The following is a 23,070-nucleotide window of genomic DNA, read 5'->3' as shown; positions in this document are numbered from 1 at the left end:
GGGGGGGGAGGGGGGGGGGGGGGGGGCATTGAACCAGATTTTAGAACACAACTGCTCAAAATCAAAATCAGTTCTGCTGCTTAAGAGCCTGCATAAAGGAATAGCAATGCAAAAATGAGAAAGCTAACTGAAGCAGAGAAATAAGGGGAAAGAAGGGAAGTGATAAATACTTAAATTACCTTCGTACTGTTTTTATGCTCATCCTGACAACCATTTTGGATAGCTCCTTCGTCTATGCTGACATCGCAGTGGGGAGGAAGGGTGGTACTACATGAAGGGCAAGGCTGCAATGAGACAAAAAAATTTTAGCCAGGAACGTTCTGGTGTCCTTGTAGTATTATGCAATTTATAATTCGGTCCACTTGTATACTTGCAGCATGGTTAAAAGGTAAACAAAGCTACAGAATGGGAAGCAGGGAGCAAAATTTGACTGGAACAAAATGCACCATTTCAAAAATAAATCACAGATTTTCTGTTTCCTGAAGCTAAATCTAATCCAGGAAAGCTTTACTAGTGTAAGATCACAGTTATACTGTAATCACTGCATCACAGAAAAGGACCTCGCCAAGGAGAATGAAATACTCTTTAGTGAGAGAAGTGCAATCTTCTTGTTTAAAAACTGCCTGCAAAAGGATCTGAATGGCATTATGAGTGAATACTTAGCACAAAATGCAGCAAAATTCAAAAAAATCACGGAACACCATGATGCATTATGAACAGCACAGGGAAATGGAAAGGAACAAATCTGAAACTAATACAGGGAAATACTTTTTCATATAGTGCTCTAAGACAGTAGAGTGAAGCTCAGGCTATCGTACATTTCTGAAGCCAAACACCCAGCAAATGTCACAGAAAACAAGGAAAGCAAAAACATCAGGACTTGTAATAGTTGCAGGTTATGCATTTTGGAAGCAACCTAAAATGTCGCACTTCAGCTTTTCAAACAACCTAACCCCTTAGAGTTAAAATGTGATCTTCTTAAGGGGAATTAATCCCACATCTGTATCTTGCAAGTTCTTCATCCTTTTCTCCAGTCCTGGCAACGTACAGGCAGGACCCTGCATCAGAGGGACCCTGTCTGATCGCTACTGGCAATTCCTTTACTCCAGAGATGGTTTACTGCTACCAGGCTTGCCAGAAGTCTATTAATGGGTACAGAGACACCGGTCACAGGGAATGGCATACTAAATTCAGCACACTATATACTAATGGTGGTAGGTGATCCACTAAGCATCTTGATAAATTTTCCAACAAGCAACTTGAGCCTTTTGTCCCAAACTCAACACCCCATGTCCATTTTATCTGTTTATTTTGGACTCAGGAGGGACACATTCAAGCCTCTGTAGTCTATCATTCTTCTGGCCCAAAACCACAACAACTTCTGCCTTCAGGTTCACTCCCAATTTCAAAGACCAGCATGTAAGTCTTTTCAGAACTGACTTTTCACCCAAAGCCCCTTTTCTGTCTCTGGTGTCACACCTGAAATTGAATAATGTGGCATGTTTGATTTTCAGGTTGTTACAGTGTAGCATTTCTCCCAGCCCACTCTTCCAGTGACTACTGATCCACCTAATCACTCAACAATGCCTTTCAAAGGCTTTCATGAAGACTCTGAGCCTTCTTAGCAGCCACCAGACCATCATATCTGCTGTTTCTCAGGGGCACAGGCTGGGTTGGGTCACTGAAATTACTATGAGTTTCCTAATCTGGCATGAGATATGCAAGTTACATCCAGTTCTGAACCTGTATAGTCTGAACAAATACCAGCACACGTAAAGAAACTATGAAGTTGATTCTCAAATAGTTTTGTTTATAAATAATCTAGGACTAAATATCACAAATGCCCCAGCTACTTTGTGGAAGGCAATATCAGACAGCTTTAAAAATGAATATGACAATGGGCTAACGAGCCTTCTATGCTTCTAGAGCATTAGTAGATTTATCCATGGCAAAAGAAATTTAATGGTAATAAAACCCAAATACCTCTAACAAAAAATAAAGAAAATACTCCCTGTCTGACCTTGCTAATAAATCAGCAAGCCACCTCGAACAGTGACCTCCTGGCATTAAACCAGAAGACAAATATATCAGAAAAGAAGCCCGACCTTTTGAGAAGAGGCAGAAGTCCATCTGACTTACCCCATGCATTCAAGTCAACATCATTAACTTCATTCTCTGTTGTAGACATTCACACAAGCTCAGTGCATGTGACCTCATCACTATGAATAACACATTAATGCACTTTCAGCAAACACCAAGACAAGCAAAAGTACTTTCTGTTTTCACACTAAAGAGATGATTAAAACATTTTTTATGACAGCTTATGATTCCCTGTCAAGTCAGGGATTTTATAAAATATGATAGGGAAAATAAACTGATACCAAAACCACTTAAGCAGGTTACAGTGTTTTCATTCAAAAAAATCAGCTGCTATTATAATTTACTTATAGTTTTTAGCCTCTATCTTCAACATTTTAATTATGTACATGCATTTTATTGACATCTATACTGCAACAAGGTTTGCAATTAAATGAACTACAGATACACTGAAGGAGAGGAGGAAATAAAATTCCTTTCATGGATCAATTACTGTTGCATTCTCATTCCTGACTTTCCTTAACAGATCTTGTCTGCTAGAACATCCATTCAAGCCCAAAATGTGAAAGTCACCCTTTGCATCCAATATGGCCACTTATTCCCTTTAAAAGAAAAATATTTCAACTTGCCTGTAATTTTGCCCCTCCTACTTAGTCTCTTCTGCAGAGCTGGAGTCATCTCCTCCTACACTGACACTGTTTACAGCTTTGTATTTAAAACATTTGGCACGTAAGTCATGATTCTTTTGCGAATTATTATCTCCAGACCCTACCAGCAAGCTGCAGGCTTTAAAAAAAAAACAAAAACAAAAAAACCAAGCCACTGTAAAAAAGAAACCCACTCCTTTTAAAAAATTGTGCATGATCTGTGATTAAATTGCACGGTTGTTCTTATATATTTATTTCTTTTTTTAACACTATAAGACATACTCTAGCATGGCTGGCAAATTAAACATTCCTTGAAAGCTTGACCCAGCCTTCTCAGTCCACAATCACTCCAATAACAGACTACCCAGCACAGAGAATGGTGGTGTGCATCTATACTCGAAAGTGTGCTGTGGAGTCTGGAATACGTGTACCTAGACATGCTGTGAGAGGCAAGTACGCTTTGCACTGCTATGCTGCAACTACAGTTGCAGAACATGTTTTTAAGGAAGTCCTCAGCATTCACACGATTGCTTCATCACTATGCTATACGCATTCTGACGCGGTTTGTGGCAGGCATTAGACGGATGCTTATCAGACCTCAGGGAAAGCTGAGTTTGGGGTCATTCAAAATTCACTCCAGCATCAGTGTATTTTGGGCAAGACAGGCACACTATTTTTAAAGACTTGTGAGGCTGCTTAGGAAATCACTGGCCAGACCTGCAGGGCTTATGGTGATGAATAAAACCAAGCACCTGTAAGCATAAACTCGATGCACTACCTTTAACACAATGGTAGACAGGGTATCCAAGAAGGCTGAAACTGAGCTGGCACTTGTCCTAGACGGTCTTCTGAAGCAGCTTCTTTTAGCTTCTCCTTCAGTTATTTGGATAACCACATTTGTACTTTTGCACTGTGCAGACCATCATTCAGCATTTAAACAGCAATTAACACCCAGCCAAGATGGTCCCAGAGCAGAAAATCAGGGACTAGGCAGTAAACAAAACATCGTGGGCCAGCAGCATCCCTCCACATTGCATACTAGCTGTTTAGGAATAGTGGTGTATCTGTATCCACCCTTCTGCAGAGTAAATCACCCCATGTTTTAGAAATAGCTAATACCATAGCTGATCCTTAACAACAGATTTCATTTTGGACTTGGATCATTTTAACGAGTACCACCACAAGTTAACACATAACAAATTTTATCAAATCCTAGCTGCAGCTAGGTCAGTTCGCTGTAGTTTCACAGTCCTCCAGTTACAGCTTACTTTGCTGTCTGACATTAACAAGGCATCGTTGCTTTCTCTCAGCACAGCACCCTCAGTTTTACTGCTTTGTTTAATCCCTTCTCTCCCCCTGTGCTCCACGGACAGGCAGCTCAGTAATACTTCTCCACTTGGTATGTTCTTCTTCCTTCGCTACTCGAAATAAAGGAGTTTCTACCCCTTATTGTCACATCCGTACCTCTGCATGGCCACACACTGGGCAGCACAGACAGACTTATTTGTACAGAGACCCAGTGACTGCTCTGAGATTTATTTTCCTGCCTTATTTGCTAGTACCTTCACTGAAAGACAAGAGCAAGCTGGAAAGCTGGTGCCTGAAGGATGCCAAATATATTCTTTTATGCGGGAGAAGAAATAGGAAAGTATCACCAGCAACTTGAATGCAGTCAAACCATGCACAGTGCGTATTTTGGGGATGGATAAAGATGGCTACAGCTACCTTCTATAGTTAAACAGTCCTGGCTTACTCTCTGAGGAGCTCACTTAACTTTGGACCATATCCTTGGGCCAGCCTTCCAGCTGATCTCACTTGCAATCCAGTGTTTTTACTCCAAAACTTAAAACTGGGCACAGAGGAAGGGTAAAGGTGCCCTGCTTATGCTCTCCTAATCCAGATGACAAACACACAAGCAGCAAAAAGGGAGTAGCATGAAAGTCACCCCTCCATCAATGCTGTCGGCTCAATCTCAAACCTGTGTTGAAGAGATCCTCTCAGGAATAAACACACTGAAATCTAAGGACAGTGACCTGCAGATGACCACCCGTGGCTCTGACATTTGTGCCCAGCTCAGGCAACCCAGGACAAGGAACTCAGCACAAATTAAAATAGAGAATAGACATCTGTTGTTTGGGAAATCTGTTCCGAGCTGGAAGATGGAGAGTAACAGCAAAGCTTCAAAGCAATACACATTGTTTCACAGATTTCCTTGTCAGGAGATCTTGTGAGAGGTGTGAACATAACAAAATGTCATCCTTTCTCTAAGCTGAATCCATACAAATCACTGCCCTCAGTTCTAGATATGGGTTTCTAGAGCAAGCAGATAAAACACAATCTCATAGCCTATTGGAGCATTTTTTCCCACCACACAAAAAATCCCATTATCTTTCTGCAGGGATGTCTGTTATATACTCATAAGAAGAGGTTCACAGGTATGTGACCTGCATGATAGAGGAATGGCAGGAGGCTGCAGCAAAAGCAGAAAATCATAGAAGGTACAGTATCTGCATAAGGCATATTCTTTATTCCCCCCCTAAAATCAAGACAACTGAAAAAACAGCATTGACCTCTCAGTCTTGAAACATATAAAAAAATATATTTATTTGAAACCACCATTAAAAAGTGTTCACCTTACTTTAGGGATTGCTTTTCAACTGGCGAAGCATTTTACTTTGTAAATTTTTCATCCCTAAAACTACATTTTGTCATTATATGTATATATACACATGCATGTATACATACATATATACACAAATATATAAAGCAGTGCATAAACAAACCTGTAAGGTTTCCCCATCCACACATCTCTCCCTGGTTTGCACAGTTTGAGATCTATGCTGCTTGACTTTGAAACAAGAACTCACCTTAGGTTTTTCCACATGTTTGAGAGTCTTTGTCAAGTCACTGGCGTTCTCAGCTGACGATGCTCCCTGTATCCTGGCTCCATCTCCGGACTCCAAGCCAGGAAGCAATGCTTGTGAACAGCTACAGTGGGGCTCCTTCACCTTCTGACCAGAGATCAGATAGGTCTTCAAACCTACAGGAATAAAAAAAAGGAACAGTCAGAACTGCAGAAAGACAACAATAACACTCCTTTGGACTTCTCAGATATGAAATACAATAACTACCACAGCACTATCAAGGCTCAGGAATACAGCACACAAAAAGAGACAGTGGCTGGCAACAGCCACCAGGAATATAAAGATGCTCTGTGTGAAGTGGTGGCAATTAGGATTGCCCAACATCTGCTGCCCCAAACACAAGAAACTACTCCAACACACAGCAACAGCCAGGACTGACATGTACTTTCTTTATTCCATTTTCACTCATGTACTTCTGAAAAATAGACCCAAGACCTTATGCATTTAGTTCCAAGTTGTAATTTGAGCTCTCACATTAACTCTTCATTTCTGGAAAGGATTTGCAGCCTGTTTTTCAGTAATATCTGTGTTAATATTCCGCTTCTGAAAAACCAGCATGTGTTCCTTCACTTACACTCTCCATTTGTAGAGAGATGTCGTGAAGTTTGCTTAATGCTGGTAGCACACTGAGAAAGGAAATGGCGTTTAAGTGCTGGAAATTCTGATGGGTTTTCATAGTTAGTGCAAACTTCACATTTTTAAAGAACAAAATCAATCTCTCTCTCTCTTGCAAGTACGCCCACACACGCCCTCTGCAACTGTTGTATGAATTGAAGCATAATTGGAAAGCAGATCCAATATTAAAGGCCAGGCTGGTAAATACCATGTTGTATCAAGCTGAGCTGTATCAAAAACCTGTTCAAAAAATAAAAGATTTGAATTTTGTTTAGAATATGGCTTATTTTACTTCCTTGAAACTTTGCATTATGATGTTCTGGGTTATTTCTAGGCATAAAGACTAAGAAGGAGCTACTAATCACATTGCTTTCTGAATTCAAATGAGTTAATTTTATTGCCACTGTATGGGAAATCTCCCACTCAGCAAGGGCGGGTACTAATGTGCTCCAAAAAGCGTGGAGGTCATCAGCTTGCAGAACTGGAAAGCGCTCGCTATTTTGTGGTACCAGAGACTGTTGTCCCATGTGATTCTGCAGCCGATCTCTTGCTGCCCAAGACTCATGGTTTTCAATTTGGGTCAGCTGTGTATCACTTCCCTCCCTTTTTCTGATACTTGTCACTCAATTGCAGCCAGACACATGACTGTCACAGCCATCGACTGCACTCAACTGCCTCTGTCCGTAGGATGAAAGCTGGAAATGTCAAGTTGTAGCCCTTGGAAGAGGGCAGGTTTCTGTTCCTTATGATAAGGTCATTCTCTCATAACCTTCTTTACAAACAGAAAATCATATTCTATAAACCTTTTTTTTGTCTGTAATATGTAACACAGACAGTACTTTGTCTGTAACCTTTCCAATAAAAATAAGTTAGACATACTAATAGCAACTTTGCAGTTTCTCTGTTTATTCCACTAGTAAGTTAAGCTCCTGAACACTTCTACAACCAACACAGAAACCTGCATCCGTATCGACCATCACAACCTCAGGCTGAAAAGCTGCTGGGAAAGCTACAGCACTCTCACATAGTGCTCCAAACTCCAGAGCACTCACTTGTGTATTTGAGATGTTACACTATAGCCAATCTTTATTTTTATATCATTTATGGTAGCGCTCAGATTTTATTTGGCAGTGCCGCTTCATAAAATCCTTAGCTGCTGCTGGCTTCCAGATGTAGGGCTGTCTCTAAAACTTATATTGATGGGGGCTGTCATTTAAGGAATTCACCACAATCAGCTTACAATTTTATGTTTACTGTGGTAAAAGCTAGAGCGTTAAGCTTACTACTCCCATTTTTAAAACCTACCTTAAAGCAACAGGATTATTTACCGCTCCTATTATTCCTCTCTTTTTTTCCTAAACAAACATATTTCCTTTGGTTTTTTGTATTTTTGAAGACACTTTTTATATCTTACCGTGCTGCACAGCATAATTATTTTGTCAATCTGTTGCATACAGTAAAATTATCTCCAGTTTGAGCTCCACACTGAGGAAAGAGGGAAAAGGCTACGGTATGCCAGTAACTGAAAACGTGCTTGGGAAAGCAGAATCCACCCTCGCCCCAACCTGAAACCGCAGCGGGCTGTGGCTCCTCGACCCTGCTCCACCCCTCGTCCTTCCCATCCATGGCAGACCCACCAACCCACAGCCGCTATCGTCACATTTTGCATCGACAGCCACTCGCACCTACTTCGTCCCACAGGCTTTAACTGCAGGGTTTGAAGTTGGCTAAAATGGCTGGTCGTTGGTACCAAGAACTATAAAAATCTCTTTATTATCTCCTCATGCTCCCCAGCCCAGCCACATCCACTGAACAAGAAGCGTTACTCAAAATGGGTAATTTGAAATCGGACAAAGAAAAGCCAATATCCTGCAGAATCGCAGCATATTTTTAGTAAGAAGTCAGCAGGGCTACTCCTGGCGCTGAATGCAAGGTCAGGGTCTCAGTAGAACAGAGAAGGAAAAAAGGTTATTTTTGGAAAGTTTTGGAAAATTAGGAGGTGTAGAAGTCTTTCATCTTTACAGAACTTTACTAACATTGCCTACCTAATACTTTGTTTGTTATTAGATCCTTCTTATGATAGGAAAATTTGATTTGCTTTAGTATTCCTTGCAACTCTGTGACACTTCACAAAGCAACTCCTACGTTCGGTCTGAAATATTTCAGTATATAAAAAAAGGAGTCATTAATTCATGTATCGATGTAACTAAAATGTCTTATACAAGAACAGTATTCTTCCTCCTTCTACACCTCCAGTGAATTAATACAGTCGACACTGTCACTTTCCATACAGTGTACGGAGTGAAAAACATTCACACCACCATGCAGCATGTTTAAATCAATTAGGTAACGCAACAATATTAAATGAATAAGCCAACAATGGAGGAGCTGCTATTTTATGTAAAAACAGGCAAACAGCGCAATTTTTGGCGTGTGTTGCTGTGCAACGATGTAACTCAAGACACGGCGATAAAGAAAGTGCTACGAGACGCTTATACTGCTATTTATAAAGGCAAAGCTCACCCTTTCTTCCCCTCCTGCCATTCTCAATCTTATACTCACTTCCTTCCCCCAAATTTATTCAAAATAAATGCTGAAAAATAACGCAACCTCAGACTGCCTGATAGCAAATCTGTATTCTGGCAGGCTTTACCCTGCAGCGCATTTCTGCTTTTTCCAGAGATGGCTCCTGGAAGCAAAGACGGGGAACTGGCTACAACAATGCACCCCGCAAGGTACCAATTTAACATATATAGTATTTTCTGCTCTGGGGAAAAAAAATGAGCTACATTGTTTATCTCTGAGAAACACAAGCCATTTCCTTCACTTGTCTTCAAGTTCTGAAAGTCTGTAAGCGTTATAAAGAGTAACAGCTCCTGCACGCTGAGCCAAAACACTCATTTCTTGAATTCAACCATTTTGAATATTTACATAGCAGTGTTTGCAAAGGGCATTTTTGACAAAATAGTTAACAGATCGCCATAGAACGACAGTGGGTTTATTGGTCCTATTAGCGCTGAAATTTTAGAAGGATTAGGAAATTTCTGTACTTGGCTCCTTTCTTCAGTTAGCTTTTCTTTTTATCAGTGGCATTTCTCTTTTTCTGAACTTACAAAACCAGAAAACCATCCAAACACTAAAAAATACTCCTAATAACAATTTAAAAAAAAATCATACGCATGCACTCACACACAAATTATTTTCTGTATGCGCAAAAATAAACAAAAGTATAAATAAGGCTGTGTATAAACATCCCTGCCTTCAACCTGGTTTTGGTAGCGTGAGAAAACCCGGTCGTTGCAGAGCGAACGGAAAGTTCAGTAACACAGGAACAGGCAGGGACAGGCAGAGGCAGGGGGTCCCTGCCCAAGCGCTGCCTCCCTGCCAGCCCCCTCCCAGCCGCTGGGTTATACCGAGATGGGTCAGGCTGGAGCAACTCTGCCATCCTCGACTGTGGCTGTGTTTGCAGAGAAAAACCATCTCAGGCAATTAGTGGGAAGTCACTTGCTGGGAAGGAACTGGGAAAGGGAGAGAAAAGATATTCTGGTCCTTCAAGTACTTAATTAAAAGTCATTTATTTCCTTTCTTTTAGCTCATTTATCCTCATGACTTCTCGACAGAAGCTGCTGTTATGCCAATCTAATCCAATTTTTACATAAGTGGAGAGCATCCCTCCATGCATCTTTTAAAGATGGGATGTCTTCTCCTACAGGAGCTCTCAAGAGATGAGGGATTAACACAAATACTGATAAGCAATTATAAGATTCAAGTTTCAATTTTTGATGCTTCACCTGTATGGAATTGAAACTTTTTAGCCCTCCATTGATAGCAGACAGGAAAATTACTTTCTCTCTGGCAAACTGAATGTGTCATACTTCTCACATCTCTAAAGAACTTCAAATGCTTTTGAAACCCTTTTCAGCACTGATTCTAAGAGACACCAAAAAACGATGGCAATGTATCAGTCATGGTCTTACTGATTCATTTAATAAAAATATAATCCCACTGTTATTATGCATCCCTGTTCCTCCTTCCATGAATCACTTCACCTTTTTAGTTGCAGTTCAGGGAAACAGCATTTAACTAACAGGTGACCTTCCTTTTCAGCATAACTGCTTCCCAGTATACAGCCCTCTGTTCTGTAAGATTAATAATATTCCTTATATTGATGTAATAAAATCCAAACTGTATTGATTATGCCCCCTTTTACCAAACAGCTTTCTATTAATGCTTCTCCTTCACTTTTTATCTTTCCATTACTTCCCTTAAAGTCCACATACTTTAATAATTTAATCATCTCTTTCCAAATAATTGAGTATAAATTTACAAAACCATCTGAGTTCTATTTTCACATCCCTCTACTTTTGCAGTATCTTACCTCACAAAATTAGAATTTGCATGAAAACTGTTTCATCATGAGAACCACAGTGACTGTCACTCCCACATGAGGGCAAGAATTACTTTCTAGCTAGAAGGCAATTTTAATCACCTGCTGCAGTCTGCCATGGTGAACAATGTCAGCTATTACCTTTCAATAATTTAATATCTCATTTTATATAACCCTGATACAAGTACCTAGTAGTGGTATAGCAAGGTCATAAAAAAGCTCTGCAGTTCAGGACTGGCTTTAGCTCCTTTCTTTCAGAACTGATGGGTGGGAGCTCACTTTTGGGTTATGCTTCTCTGCAATCAATCAGCTCTTACTTTCTCTTTTTAGAAACACAATAAAAAGTTTTCTCCACGCCTTTTAAAGACATCATCTTTGCACTTTGCCAAAAATCTGGAAGTGAAAATACTGGTATTCAGCCACCATCACTCCCGGGAAAGGAAACAGAGACCTACAGTTAGGTTTCCTCATACAATAAAATATGCTGCTATACAATTTCATTAGACTCTGACTTGCTCTGTAAAATAAATTAACTGCAATTTCTGGAATGTAACATGACAGGCAAATAACAACATTAAAAAAAAAAAAAAAGAGACCAGAAATTTATTTACTTCTTCTAATTGCAGTTTCTTTTTAGCATCTCTCGAACTTTTCCATGTTGTTTTTTTTTTTTTCCTTGTCAAAGCTTAAATAATTTTTCAGGTACCAACCTAGCCTAATGTTTATGCAAGAAATAATATAGTGTATAATACCATCATTCCAGGAGCTTTAGTATCCTTTGGGTCCAAATTGTTGCTGAATCTAAAGATGATTTTCAGTAGCAAATACTCTCCCTCATTCTTAAAATTCAATAGTTGCCAAATCTGTATTTATGGGGACTGTTTTCTCACTTTATTAGACCCACTCTTGCACAGAGTTTATGCAAGCCTATTCCTCCCCCTACCCCCAGCACTACATTCTCATCTATTGAACTGGGAACTCATAGTTTAGACCACAACAAGAAACCTCAGAAACAGCAAAAGCTAAGCAAGGCCACTGACCCCCAGGAGCCTGAGGGTGCTGCACAGCAATACTGACATGAACTGGGAATATGCACAACTACTCAAAGGATTGACTGCCCACAATATACAACTAGAACACGAAATGCTGCTCAAAATACATCAACATTAGAAGCTGAAGGACAGAAACTTTCACTTTGTATTTCACTAGAGAACAAATCTGAAAACGGATGAATCAGAAATTTAAAATCTTTTTCCTAGATGGACTCCATAGCTAACATAAGTCAGATCAACTGAGGCATCTTCAAAGAGGAACCCCGTAACCAAGCTGAATGTAGTGCCAAGAAATGTGCAACTTTAAATGTAAATGGGGGTCATTACTTATATAATATTTTCCCCCCTATTCTGCAACCTTTATTTGTCAAAAGATTGTTACACTTAAGAAATAACTTCACAAAGTCTTCCCCCTTGAAGCTTCTAATAATTTAATGATTCAAGTACTCATGTATGCAGAAATGAAGAGAGAAGCAAAAGCTCAGAGCAACGTCCTTACCTGGGCAATAGCATCTGGTAAATACAAACTGGATAATCAAAGGGGTTGCAATATCCCTGCAAAACATGTTTCAGTCAATCGAACTGTCATAGTTGTGACAGTGGAAATGCTATGCTCAAGTAGTTATTCTACATCATAACTCGATGAAGTCGATCTGACTTTGAAGCTCAACTTCAGGCTTTTGGCTTTCAGAAATATAGGCATGTAAAGGCCTATAGGTACATTTTTAATTTCAAGGAAGTGACTGCATTGTAATTAGATTGCATGGAGAGAAAATTGCAGTCAAGCATGTCAGCAACTGGGAAAAAATAGTAATAACAACAACAACAACAAAAAGTCAGCATTTTCTGCTTGAACCTCTGAAGCAGCCCAGAACTGGTGGGACTGTGCAGCACCAAAGGCCCCACTAAGAGGCCACTTACAGGACAAGTGTTCACAGCACCTTCCTCCCTAAAGAGGCATGGGCAGACACTCAAACATCTGCTTGCCCGCACCAAACAGAGGAGAGTGCAGAGCTTCCACAGCAGAACCTTACAGGCTCTCTCCAAGGCATCATGCCCAGGATGCAGAGTTATTAGCCTGATCTTTAACTGCAAGAGAAACGGCTTTTTCAACAAGTGTACAAGATGCTCCAAGAGTGGAAACAATTGCCTAACCCAGCCTGCCAGCTGTGCCCGACGGGCTGTGCCAAACAGAATTTATCTGATTTCCTGAAGGAACTACCAGCAGCTGTGGATAAAATACACTAGACACAGCATCTAAAAAAAGTGCTGTTCTCCCTCACTCCTCAGGAAAGATCAGAGAGAAAGGAAGGAGTACTTTACTTGATATTTTGTCTTTACGTTTAATCTTTAATCCAGTTGCAAGACTGTAATAGCTTCCACCCCACACATATCCATGGGGCACTGCTTTTGCTTGCTTCTGACTACAAACTCACAGTTCCCTCATTTTTACTTTTTCTAGACCTTCACCTTTTTCACCACCTTCCCAGATAAACTAAACAGGATTTTCAGAGAGGAGTAGAACATGTTTTCCATAACCATACAGCAAATGCGCATTTACTTTATTCTTTTAGACAACATCTGCAACATCGCTGAGAATTACTTCTATTTCAGACACAGCATCTCTCTTGCCTTCCTTCCTCCAGGTACTAAAGGTAGCCTGACAGACCACACCTCTCCCTCAGCACACGATCTGATCTCTCAAATCCAGCAGGAGAGGTTAGTGCTGCGAGGTCCGACAGTCACAGACTTGCTCCTTGCAGCAGACCACAGGCAGAGGTGTCCTGCATTGCACAGTCCCTTCCTCTTGTTGTCCCCTTGCCTGAAAGCAATCCGGTCCCTGCAGAGCCAAAGCCAGCAGACTTCTTCATGCACAATTAAGGAAGACTTTTATGTTAATTCTTATAACCCCTATATAAAACGCTTGCAAATTTCTACTGCTTCTGTGTGATGTATGGTTTATGTGCAACATTACACAGCACAGCGGTTTAATGAACACTTCAATGTTATTAAGTACAATCTAAACCCCCCCACATTATGATATCCATCCTTCTTGAAAAATAGTGGAGGAAGTGCCAGGAAAGCCAGATATAACACATCCTACTAGTCCAGTAAATGGCCACGTAGAATGATATAAAAAAATTTCAGGAGGGTTTGGTTTGGTTTTTTTTAGCCCTAAAAATACTCTTAAGAATTGTCCTGCTGTAGTCCTGAATTTCAGATTTTTATCTCCAGATATTTCAGCAATATAGCTGAAAACCAAAAGCACATCACTGTCTTTTATGTCAATAGGCATTTTCTGTCACTCACGCTGCAGGACTGTACAAGATGACATTGGATGACTTTACAAAAAATAAGAGTAATTTTCTCCAACCTGCAAAGCTGCATTTCCGACGAAGCAAGACCCAACCTCTAACGTGTACAAACCTTTCAGCTCAGTCCAAACAAAAGCACATAACCCAAAACGCCTGGATTCTAACAAACCAGCCTACCTGGAAATGCACTTTCAATGTATGGAGCAACATTTCCTGTGGCTAAAATTAGAAATGGAATTTATAAGCCAACTTGTTATCTTAGGTATATGGAAAGCAGAAACAATGATAATAAGAAACAGAACTTTATAGACTGGAAACACAAAAGAAACTCCAAAAAACAAAACCCCAAACCTATCTTCATAATCTCCAAAGAACAACTGCTAAAAGCCAGAGAAACCAGAGGCATCTTCTGTATTATAGAAAACCACTGTTTTTCTTATGCCTCCTTTGTTTAGCAAAATGCTTATTTGTGATCATCTAACAGACAACAGTGGGTTTGGAAAATGCTGATCAACAACACATGTGTAATTTTGGTATTCAACATCTGCCAGTTTTAAGTGGGGAACCCTGTACCCAAACCCACAATCTACATTCATAGCTAAACTGCAGGAATGAAGTTGCAGGCTGCTGGTTTATCCTCCTTCAGTCTCTTTAATCATCTTCTCACCTGTGTGGGATAAAAAAACCAACCCAAACAAAAAACACAGGGGAGAAAAAGGCATAAGCAAATCCAGCATGGACATGCAGCTCAAACACAAAGGTATAGCTACCACTGTTGGCTCAGGAATATATTTACACATGTATTTTTAAACTCTACTGGCAAAATGAAAGACAGGCTGATGAGCAAGACTGATCCCTGTCCTGGGGTTTACAACTGCCCTTATTTACTTTCTGCTCCACCAGCTTTACCAGTGCCTGTGTGCCACCAGCCACGGCCTGAAAGTGAATGGCAGGTGAGCCCGTTCTCTGGAATGAATCTCTGGGTTTAGAACTCATTTTTTTACTCAATACAGCTCACAGCTTGACACCTGAATAGGAATGAAAAGTAGGTTTGAGTCAAAGGCTAAGCCTGGGATTTTTCAGTCTTGCCAGAGGAAACAGCCTGCTCCACAAGGGAAGCCTGAAGTCCAGCAAATTTAGTAACATGTTGCAGATAAAAGATATCTCTATCCTATGGGTTCCTCACAAAACCTAAGAGATATATAATGTTCCTACATTTAAAGCAAAAAGAGGGCCTAATTCCAACTCTAGGATATTTGGGATTAACTGGTAAAGATACTGTCTGGCTTTTACTCACACTGCTCAATCCTTCTGTAAACTCTCCTACGGTCTTGGTCTCTGTAATGCCTTTGTGAAAACAAATTCCATGATGCAATTACATGCATGAAAAAGCATCTGCTATTATCTTATTGGCATTATTTTTCACATGTATTGACTATCCCTTTGCCCTCTGTGTTAATTTTAACACCTGGGAAGGAATAAGAATGATGAGAGAAAATGAAGTTTTTGAACAATGCAGCTGCCAAAGAGTCAACCAAGTACACAGGGGCACGGCCTTTTCAGAGGGTTCAAACTTCTTCAAAAATTGTAATATTCCTACCACAGAACACCTTTTCTGAAAAATATATCTAAAGAATAATGAATTAGAAATTGAATCTAACTATGAATACAGCCCATTGAGAAATTCAACATTTGCTTCACTGGCTGGATTGTGAACGAGGTGCCAGTGCTGAAGAAGCTGCAGAGGCGCAAAAGGGGATGCCTTGCAGCAGGGATGAAAACTGAGCAATCTCAGCCCCAGTAAAGCCACTCTCTAGCACTACCCTGCTCACTACTACACCCACTATAAATTGTGGGCCGTGGAATGGAGACATACAGCCTGCTTTGCATGGTTGCAGTGATGTAAAGCAGATGTAAATACATTTTAGACATACAACATGCCTGTTTTGGCATACTAGGGACTTTGGTCTTTGAGAAAAATGATAAGGTCACAACACTGTCAAGTGTTTTGAAGACATTAAAGAGAGACATTTTCTTCCAGTTTCTTGTTTAGGGTGCAAATGAGGGTTTGGGTTTTTTTCCCCCTTCATAGTTGACAAGAAAGTCCCTCAAAGTTCAAAACCAAATGGCTATCGCAATAACCAACCTTAACTTCTGCCTAGCCCTCCATCTTAACAAATGCAGGACCACGTATCGAGACTCAGGAGTTCCTCCGCAACGCACTTGCATTATGTGTGTCCCTGTACTTATATTAAATAACTACAAGTGGCCAGGCCATGATAATGGCATGGAAGTCAGCAAGATGATGGAGGAAGCCTTTGGGAGTAGCTTCCCATATAGACTCTTCAATCCCAGCTTTCAGTCAGGCATCTGTCAATGTTTCCCTGGTGAATTTGCACATGTGGGAAGTTCTGACATTCTAGATCACTCTAAGAGTGCAACCATCCCTTGGGGATATGTAGCAAATACTTCCAAAACTTACTTTTATTATAAACAAAAAGGTGTTTCCAACTTAAAACTACATTTTACTGTGGGAGGGAAATAAGAGATCAGGAAACTGCACAGGAGATATCTCCAAGGCAAGGACTTCAAATAATCTATTTAAACAGCAGCATTATAAAACAGAGATCTATGGATAGATGAGGATTTTTCAAGAAAAATTCCACTCCTCTAGACAGGACAATTATACAAAGCCACAAGCATTCCAGAAAGACATCCTATATATTAAATTTTCTTTTGCCCACATACTGGCTGGCATACCTCATGAACTACGGATGGCTGTACCAGCCTCTGCTAAACACAGGCAGAATTTAATAAGTTGAACAGAGAGAGGGTCCAAGTGAAAGTTTTGTCAGCTCTAGGCTCTCGGGAATGGGAATTTATTCATTTTAAACTAAAAAGGCATGGCCGGATTGAAAGCGGTTAGAAGTTTATTAGAAATCCCACCCAGGAAAATTTCACTTGGGACCAAAAGATGCCACCTATCTTCTTGACTGATATTTTAGAAACGATGAATAGCAAGCATGCAGGATGCACGAAAGGATTCCAATAAAAAACAATACTCTGATGCAACTGGAGCCTGCTCCAGCCCTTGGTAACAGAGCAAGCTATTGTGGCTCTCCGTACTAACATTTTTTTAATAGAATCCAGACAAGAGCACGCACCAATTTAAATAAGACTTTAGAAGTGTATTTTGTTATGCTGGTGCAATCTCTTCGTGTTGACAGGACTACAATCAGGCAAATTCTTTCCCTCTTGCATAATGCAGGTAGTCTGGATTTGACATGCTAAATCAGCATTTTATTTAAGCCAGGGCAATCCTACAGGCTAATTATGCCCCCGCACAGAGCTGTGCAACTGCACTGCTCTCTATGGACTTGCAGGCAAGTAAACCTAAATCAATTTAGAAGTGCATGCAAACCTACTACGAGCTGGTGGGCTCTGCACACGGAACTTTTCTTGGTTGGTCATTGTTGAAAATTCACAGTCTGACATTTAAAAGGTAAAGTAAAAACCAGATATCATACTGTCATCAGCAGTTTTCAAAGGTTTTTTTTCCCCAAGCAACTGACCAAATAATATTGAAAACACAGCAAGCACCCACATTTTTACTTATGTCAAAATGAAAATATATCATCTCAGGCATCTTTGTGACCACATATAAGAAAACTAACTCATATGTTTCCAAATATCCATTGCATACTGGTAAGAATGACCCTTCTCATTTAACCTTTCCTCAGTATTCGCCATCCACATGTGTAACTTGTCACCTCCTCCTATTACAAAAAGCAGTAACAAAATAAAAGCAGTTATTTGAGAAGGCATGGCAGGGCTTTAGGAAATGCACACCACTGGTTATGCTACCCAACTTCACTACAGACTTTGGCCAGCTTTTCTCTGCACCTTTTTATTTGCACTGGGGCATCTTTTTAAAGATGACCCCTGCACTCTGCACATAACCCTAAATACTTAATTGAAAATGAAACAGAAATATTCTCCAGACAATGTTTTGTGAAATTTTACTGAAGTTCGTTCACTGATGTTACCTCGAGTAACACTTCATTAACTTGATTAGCCTAAGTCATACTCGGAGAACATAAAAGATTTGTCCTTAAGGGACCAAATTAAAAGAAATAAATTTGCATATCATAGATAATTCCTGCATTAAAAAGTAAGAGGATATTAATTTTTTTAATTACATCTATCAGTTTTCAAAGTAAAGAAAAAGATCATCATTTTTTCACCTGTCATCAGAGCCTACCAGCACAGTTTAAAGAATTAATGTTTAGATCAAGTGTTTGTAAAATACATTTTATTATTGTTAAATCGGTTAATGATTTCCCCTCCCACCCCCACCCCCATCCACGATCTGCTGCTCTTCAGTCAGAACTGAAAAGCTATGTAGTGAGCAAGCACAGCTTCTACGGAGCCTGCAAAAAATGTTGCTCATCGCAAGGTAGACAGACTGAAGCAGAGCCAGCATACTTCAACAACAAGGCAATCCAGCAATCCCCCTACCAGGATTGCTGGATGTGGGAATCATGTGAGCATCAAGATATTTATTCAAATGGGCTACAAGAAACCAGATAAATAGAAATTATGTTGCACTACTGAATTCAGTCATTTCACAATTCCCCCAACACTGTGCCTTGTGCAATACAAACAGGCAGTTGTAATTCAAGGTAAGTTGTTATGAATAACTTATGCACCACTTGTTTACATGTGGTTGACAGTTTTAAATGGTTACTAATTCAGTACTGAAAAATAAAACTAATGCAAATAAAACTGCTGCAGAGGCACTCCAGAATAACAATATAAAGCAGTAGTATAAACACTGGTAAGGTGGTGAAGAACAAATTCCTAAGTGTAGGTACCACGTAAGTATGCATCACTATACAGCTGTATTTTTAATTTAATTGGCAAACTTCAACCACAGCATATTTGCAGTGTTTCTAGCACAAAAGAAAGATTAATTTGAGAGCCACTGCAGAGAACAGCTACTGGGTGTTGTGTCTCCCCCAAGCAGAGAGTATCGTCTTTTCAGTTTATTTCCCCTCCTTAAGTAAAATATATAAACAAACAATCCCTCCCCCAAAATAAAAAGAATTTGAAAGTTGCAAAACAAAGCTAAAAAGGAAGTATTTCCAGAACTATGTTTATTCACACAGTCAAAATGTTTCTGAAATTCCTTCCATTTCCTCCCTGTGTAACATTCAGACAACCTCTAGTCCTGAGAACACATAAACCATCCCCTTCCTCTTCACATGGCAGCCATACTTTTGGACCCCAGGTCAGATCCACAACACAGATGCCCTTTTACCTGGGACATGGCACTAAATACACTGTGGAGACTGACCATGAGTTGCCACACATGGAGCAGACCCTCAAGGACACAATGGCTCCTGCAATGGCTGGTTGCAAGACAGCGCCTGCCACCCACACAACGGGTGCCATGCTCTTGGCTAGGTACACCGATGAGAAAGACACAGACGACCTCTTCACTGGAAGAGTCTTATCCAACAGCTGATTTGACTTTCAGTTGTTTTCAGTCTGTGATCCTTATGCTCTGTTAATTTATGGAGTAGTTGTTTGGGGTCTGCGAATGAAAACCAAGGAAAATGAGCCCACTGAGAATTGGCCTTGACTCCCTAAGTGTGACAAAGCACCTCTACTCATAGGAGTCTGCAAACCAGAACAGGTTGAAAACCACCAGCGATGTAACAAGGCATCTTCTAGGACATCTCCCCCATTACACCACCGCCCCGTCAAGTAAAATGCATCTTTTACTGCTAGAAGACAACAGGCAAGAAGGATGAATACCCACCCACCCAACTACAAGGACAGAGAACAAACTTTGTCACATGTGTAGCTGTTGAGGGTCTTCAGCCCATCACTCAAAGCTCCCAGCAGACAGGAGCCAAACACCCGGGTCAGGAGACAACAGAGCAAACACAGGTAAGCTATTTAAATTTTTGTGTGTAGCAACAGGAATGGCATTCTTGGCTCTCTAAATTACAGCTTTCACAAGGCCAATGCTGCTGTTTATTCTCTCCTGACATACTTAGTTATGAATTCATCATGTTTGAGACCCTGAAATACAGAGTCAAACAATGCCACTTACAATGATCCAGAGTCCTCATTACCTTCCTTCTTTAGCTAAGGGACATGCCGAGACTTACATCACGCTACCTCTTGTCCTGTGCATTCACTTCAAATGCTGTATCACTATCCAGTTTAGCAACTTGTACTTCACCAAATAATATAACATAATAGATTAATCATAACTTAGATGAAACATGCCCAAAAAATATAGAACATATGTAATGAATTCTTTCATGTATCTAAATGGTAAACTGCCTGATGAGATGAATATTGAGATTTGTCACTTGTTACTGAACAGATTTGCTTGATCATCATTACGTTGTGTCACTAAACCTACCTAGTGTGAATGACATTAAATAACATACAGTTAAATAAACATTCTCCAAATGCAAGTCCATTGACAGGCTCCTTTGGGTTGTTACTGTGTTTGAAATGAGTTCATCCTCATACTAAGAGCAACAAGTCTTTGTCCAGTGCTGATACACAAACCTAGTTCTAAGACTGAAGGAGATACTAACACCACCAGCTGACAAGGAAGTAGAAGTCTTTCAAGTGACATAAAATGGACACGGGTAAAAAATCAGCATTTCTGTTTTTCCAGGGTTTGAATATTCCATAAATCATCTATTACTCTCCACATTTGGACCAAACCTGGCAGCCTGCTTCATACCAAAGCAAGCCCCCAACAACCAGCTCCTCTGTCAGCTCATGTCCCATATTTGATTTCTTCATCCTTTGCAAAAACATTCTCAGACTTCGTGCTAATAACTAGCTGATTACATTTCAAACTTCCCTCAGGCTAAAAGTTATTACTGGGGAGTACAGGAATGTGTCTGGAATGCAAAAACAACTGGGGTGAAAATCAGTGGGCTCTAAGCTGGTATAAATAGACAGATCACTGCAGAAACTCATCCCCTCTCAAAAAAACCAAAACCAGAAGACAGTGGCCCACTATCTCCTCTAGTTAATCTATGGGTGAACGGATTCAGCCAGTCTCTCACCTTTTAGGAAGAGGCATCTCGTATCTACACAAAATACAATATAAATGTTTCTGTTGTGCTTGCATGCTAGATAGCTAACTACCCTGAGTAATCTGTTGATAAACTGATTTCGGGATGTGCCAAATACTTCACATTTTGGAAAGAAATGGGGAAGAAGTTCTTCTTATGGAAGCTTTCTTTATGGTTAAATGATACCACGTAACAGGTTTATTGACAGAAAGTTTGTTACGAAAACTTGCTTTAGTCCATGCAAATTCCTGCATCACCCTCCACCTTGTAGTACCCAGGCATCTTCCAGCAGAGTATTAAACCATGAGATCAGCATACATAGCATGAAGGTCTGCTCTCTTTTTTCCAGCCTCTCTGCAAAGGTTGTTATAGCATATAGCCAGAAATTAGCCCTGCAAGGTACCTATATAAGCAGGCCTAGGGATGTATGGAAATTAGGAGATCAGTCCCCCCAGATTGATTTTTGGGGCTTTCAGCTGGTGGTGTGCTGTACCTGCATAACTTAAATCCCTTCTCATTTAGATGTGGAGTTATTCTTAATCACTTTGAAGTAAGCTGTAAAGGACACTGGGAAAAGTAAAGATCACATTTCAGGTCTCCAGAAGAAGACTCTTGTGAAAACTACATACTTAATTGCAGCCATGCCTGTAGAAAAAAAAGAGATGAAAAAAACCAAGCTAAAAACTAAAAATCAAGTGAAAGCACAGAAACAAAAGAAATACCCCCTTTCCCCCACCAAACCCTAAGAAAAGGGCTCTTGGCTATACTTAGTAAAATTGGAAGAAATCCAACAAAGGCTAAATATTTCCCCGACCCCTGTATTTGCTTCTGTGCTGCTGTTGCCATTTGCTGTCAGAACTTTGTTAGAATTGGAAGGGGCACCTCCATGGTCCAATTTCTTTGTACTTCTACCAAATCACTTGCCTAATGAAGTCTTTCATGATTTATTTGAAGACCCAAGCATTCAAAAACAAAACTCCTCAATGAAGAATGATTTTGTGGGATTACTCTTTCCCTGAGGTTAGGGATCAAGGTTTCTGAGAAACTTCATGAATCACAGTGGTTTTAGCTTACTCATCTTAAAGAGTGGGTTTTTTTAAATCAGATAACAAGCAATTCTTTTTTCAAAAATATCTAAGCAGCGCTATGAGCTTATTTGAATAAGAGCTTTTTGTTACCCTCACAGTTGTATATACTATTTTATGTAAAGGGAGCATTTTATAACCAACTGCTGACACTTTTTAGTATCACCCTGAGATAAGCAGTATGACCTCTTGCTGATTTAGAAGCAATGGCATATCTAAAGCATAGCAAGGCAGTTGCAAGACTCAGAGACACATAGGAAGTTTCAAAACAGAAAAATTGGCAGTGTTAAAATTGCCCTTCAATTTGCAATGTCTTCCTTCAAGGAAACTGAAATTAAACAGCCAACATAATGAAATCAAAAACACCGATATCATGAATGGTTTTAAACAGAGTGCATGACTTACAGTCAAGTTCACATGTTATTCAGTACATATATTCCCTGTCACTAACATAAAAACTTCGGTCACACAAGTCTACGTCTCAGTTTTCACATCATTTTTGTGTACAGTGAGATCTCTACTCTTTATGGGCATTTTGCCCTCCTCCTGGGTGGACTTCTGACTGCACTTCACTCTTCCTGTTGCTCTTGCATACTCTCCTTCCTTAACCAGCAATACAAGAATTATAGAAGAATTTTATGTCAAGATAAAACATACCCTCCCAAATGATTAGATCTAAAAAGCTTTGTTAACAAACTTGTTTAATAGAAGTTCACTTATTAAAAACAGTTAAAATAAAACAAGTACGTTGTGAAAATAATTTTTTAATATAAAGGAAGACATGTCAAAGCTGTGGGTATCATGCAGCAGTGAGAGATTTTTCTCCCTTAGGAAGC

At 40.0% G+C, this 23,070-nt stretch overlaps 1 protein-coding gene across 3 annotated transcripts in view; it reads right to left on the bottom strand.

Moving 5' to 3' along the window:
* ADCY9 (adenylate cyclase 9) overlaps positions 1 to 23,070 on the bottom strand; it is an 88,870-nt gene that overhangs the window by 34,497 nt on the left and 31,303 nt on the right. For all 3 annotated transcript variants that reach the window (XM_010578351.1, XM_010578352.1, XM_010578353.1), the window contains 2 exons: positions 5,612 to 5,784; positions 180 to 284 (listed from right to left, as the gene is read on the bottom strand). In XM_010578351.1, the coding sequence (XP_010576653.1) occupies positions 180 to 284; positions 5,612 to 5,784 (278 nt within the window). The remainder of the gene's footprint in view (positions 1 to 179; positions 285 to 5,611; positions 5,785 to 23,070) is intronic.

Source organism: Haliaeetus leucocephalus, unplaced genomic scaffold, assembly GCF_000737465.1.
Source record: "Haliaeetus leucocephalus isolate CR32 unplaced genomic scaffold, Haliaeetus_leucocephalus-4.0 Scaffold636, whole genome shotgun sequence".
In the NCBI taxonomy this organism is placed as follows: Eukaryota; Metazoa; Chordata; class Aves; order Accipitriformes; family Accipitridae; genus Haliaeetus; species Haliaeetus leucocephalus.
The sequence above is the reverse complement of the archived record's forward strand: the minus strand, read 5'-3'. Positions and strand labels throughout refer to the sequence as shown.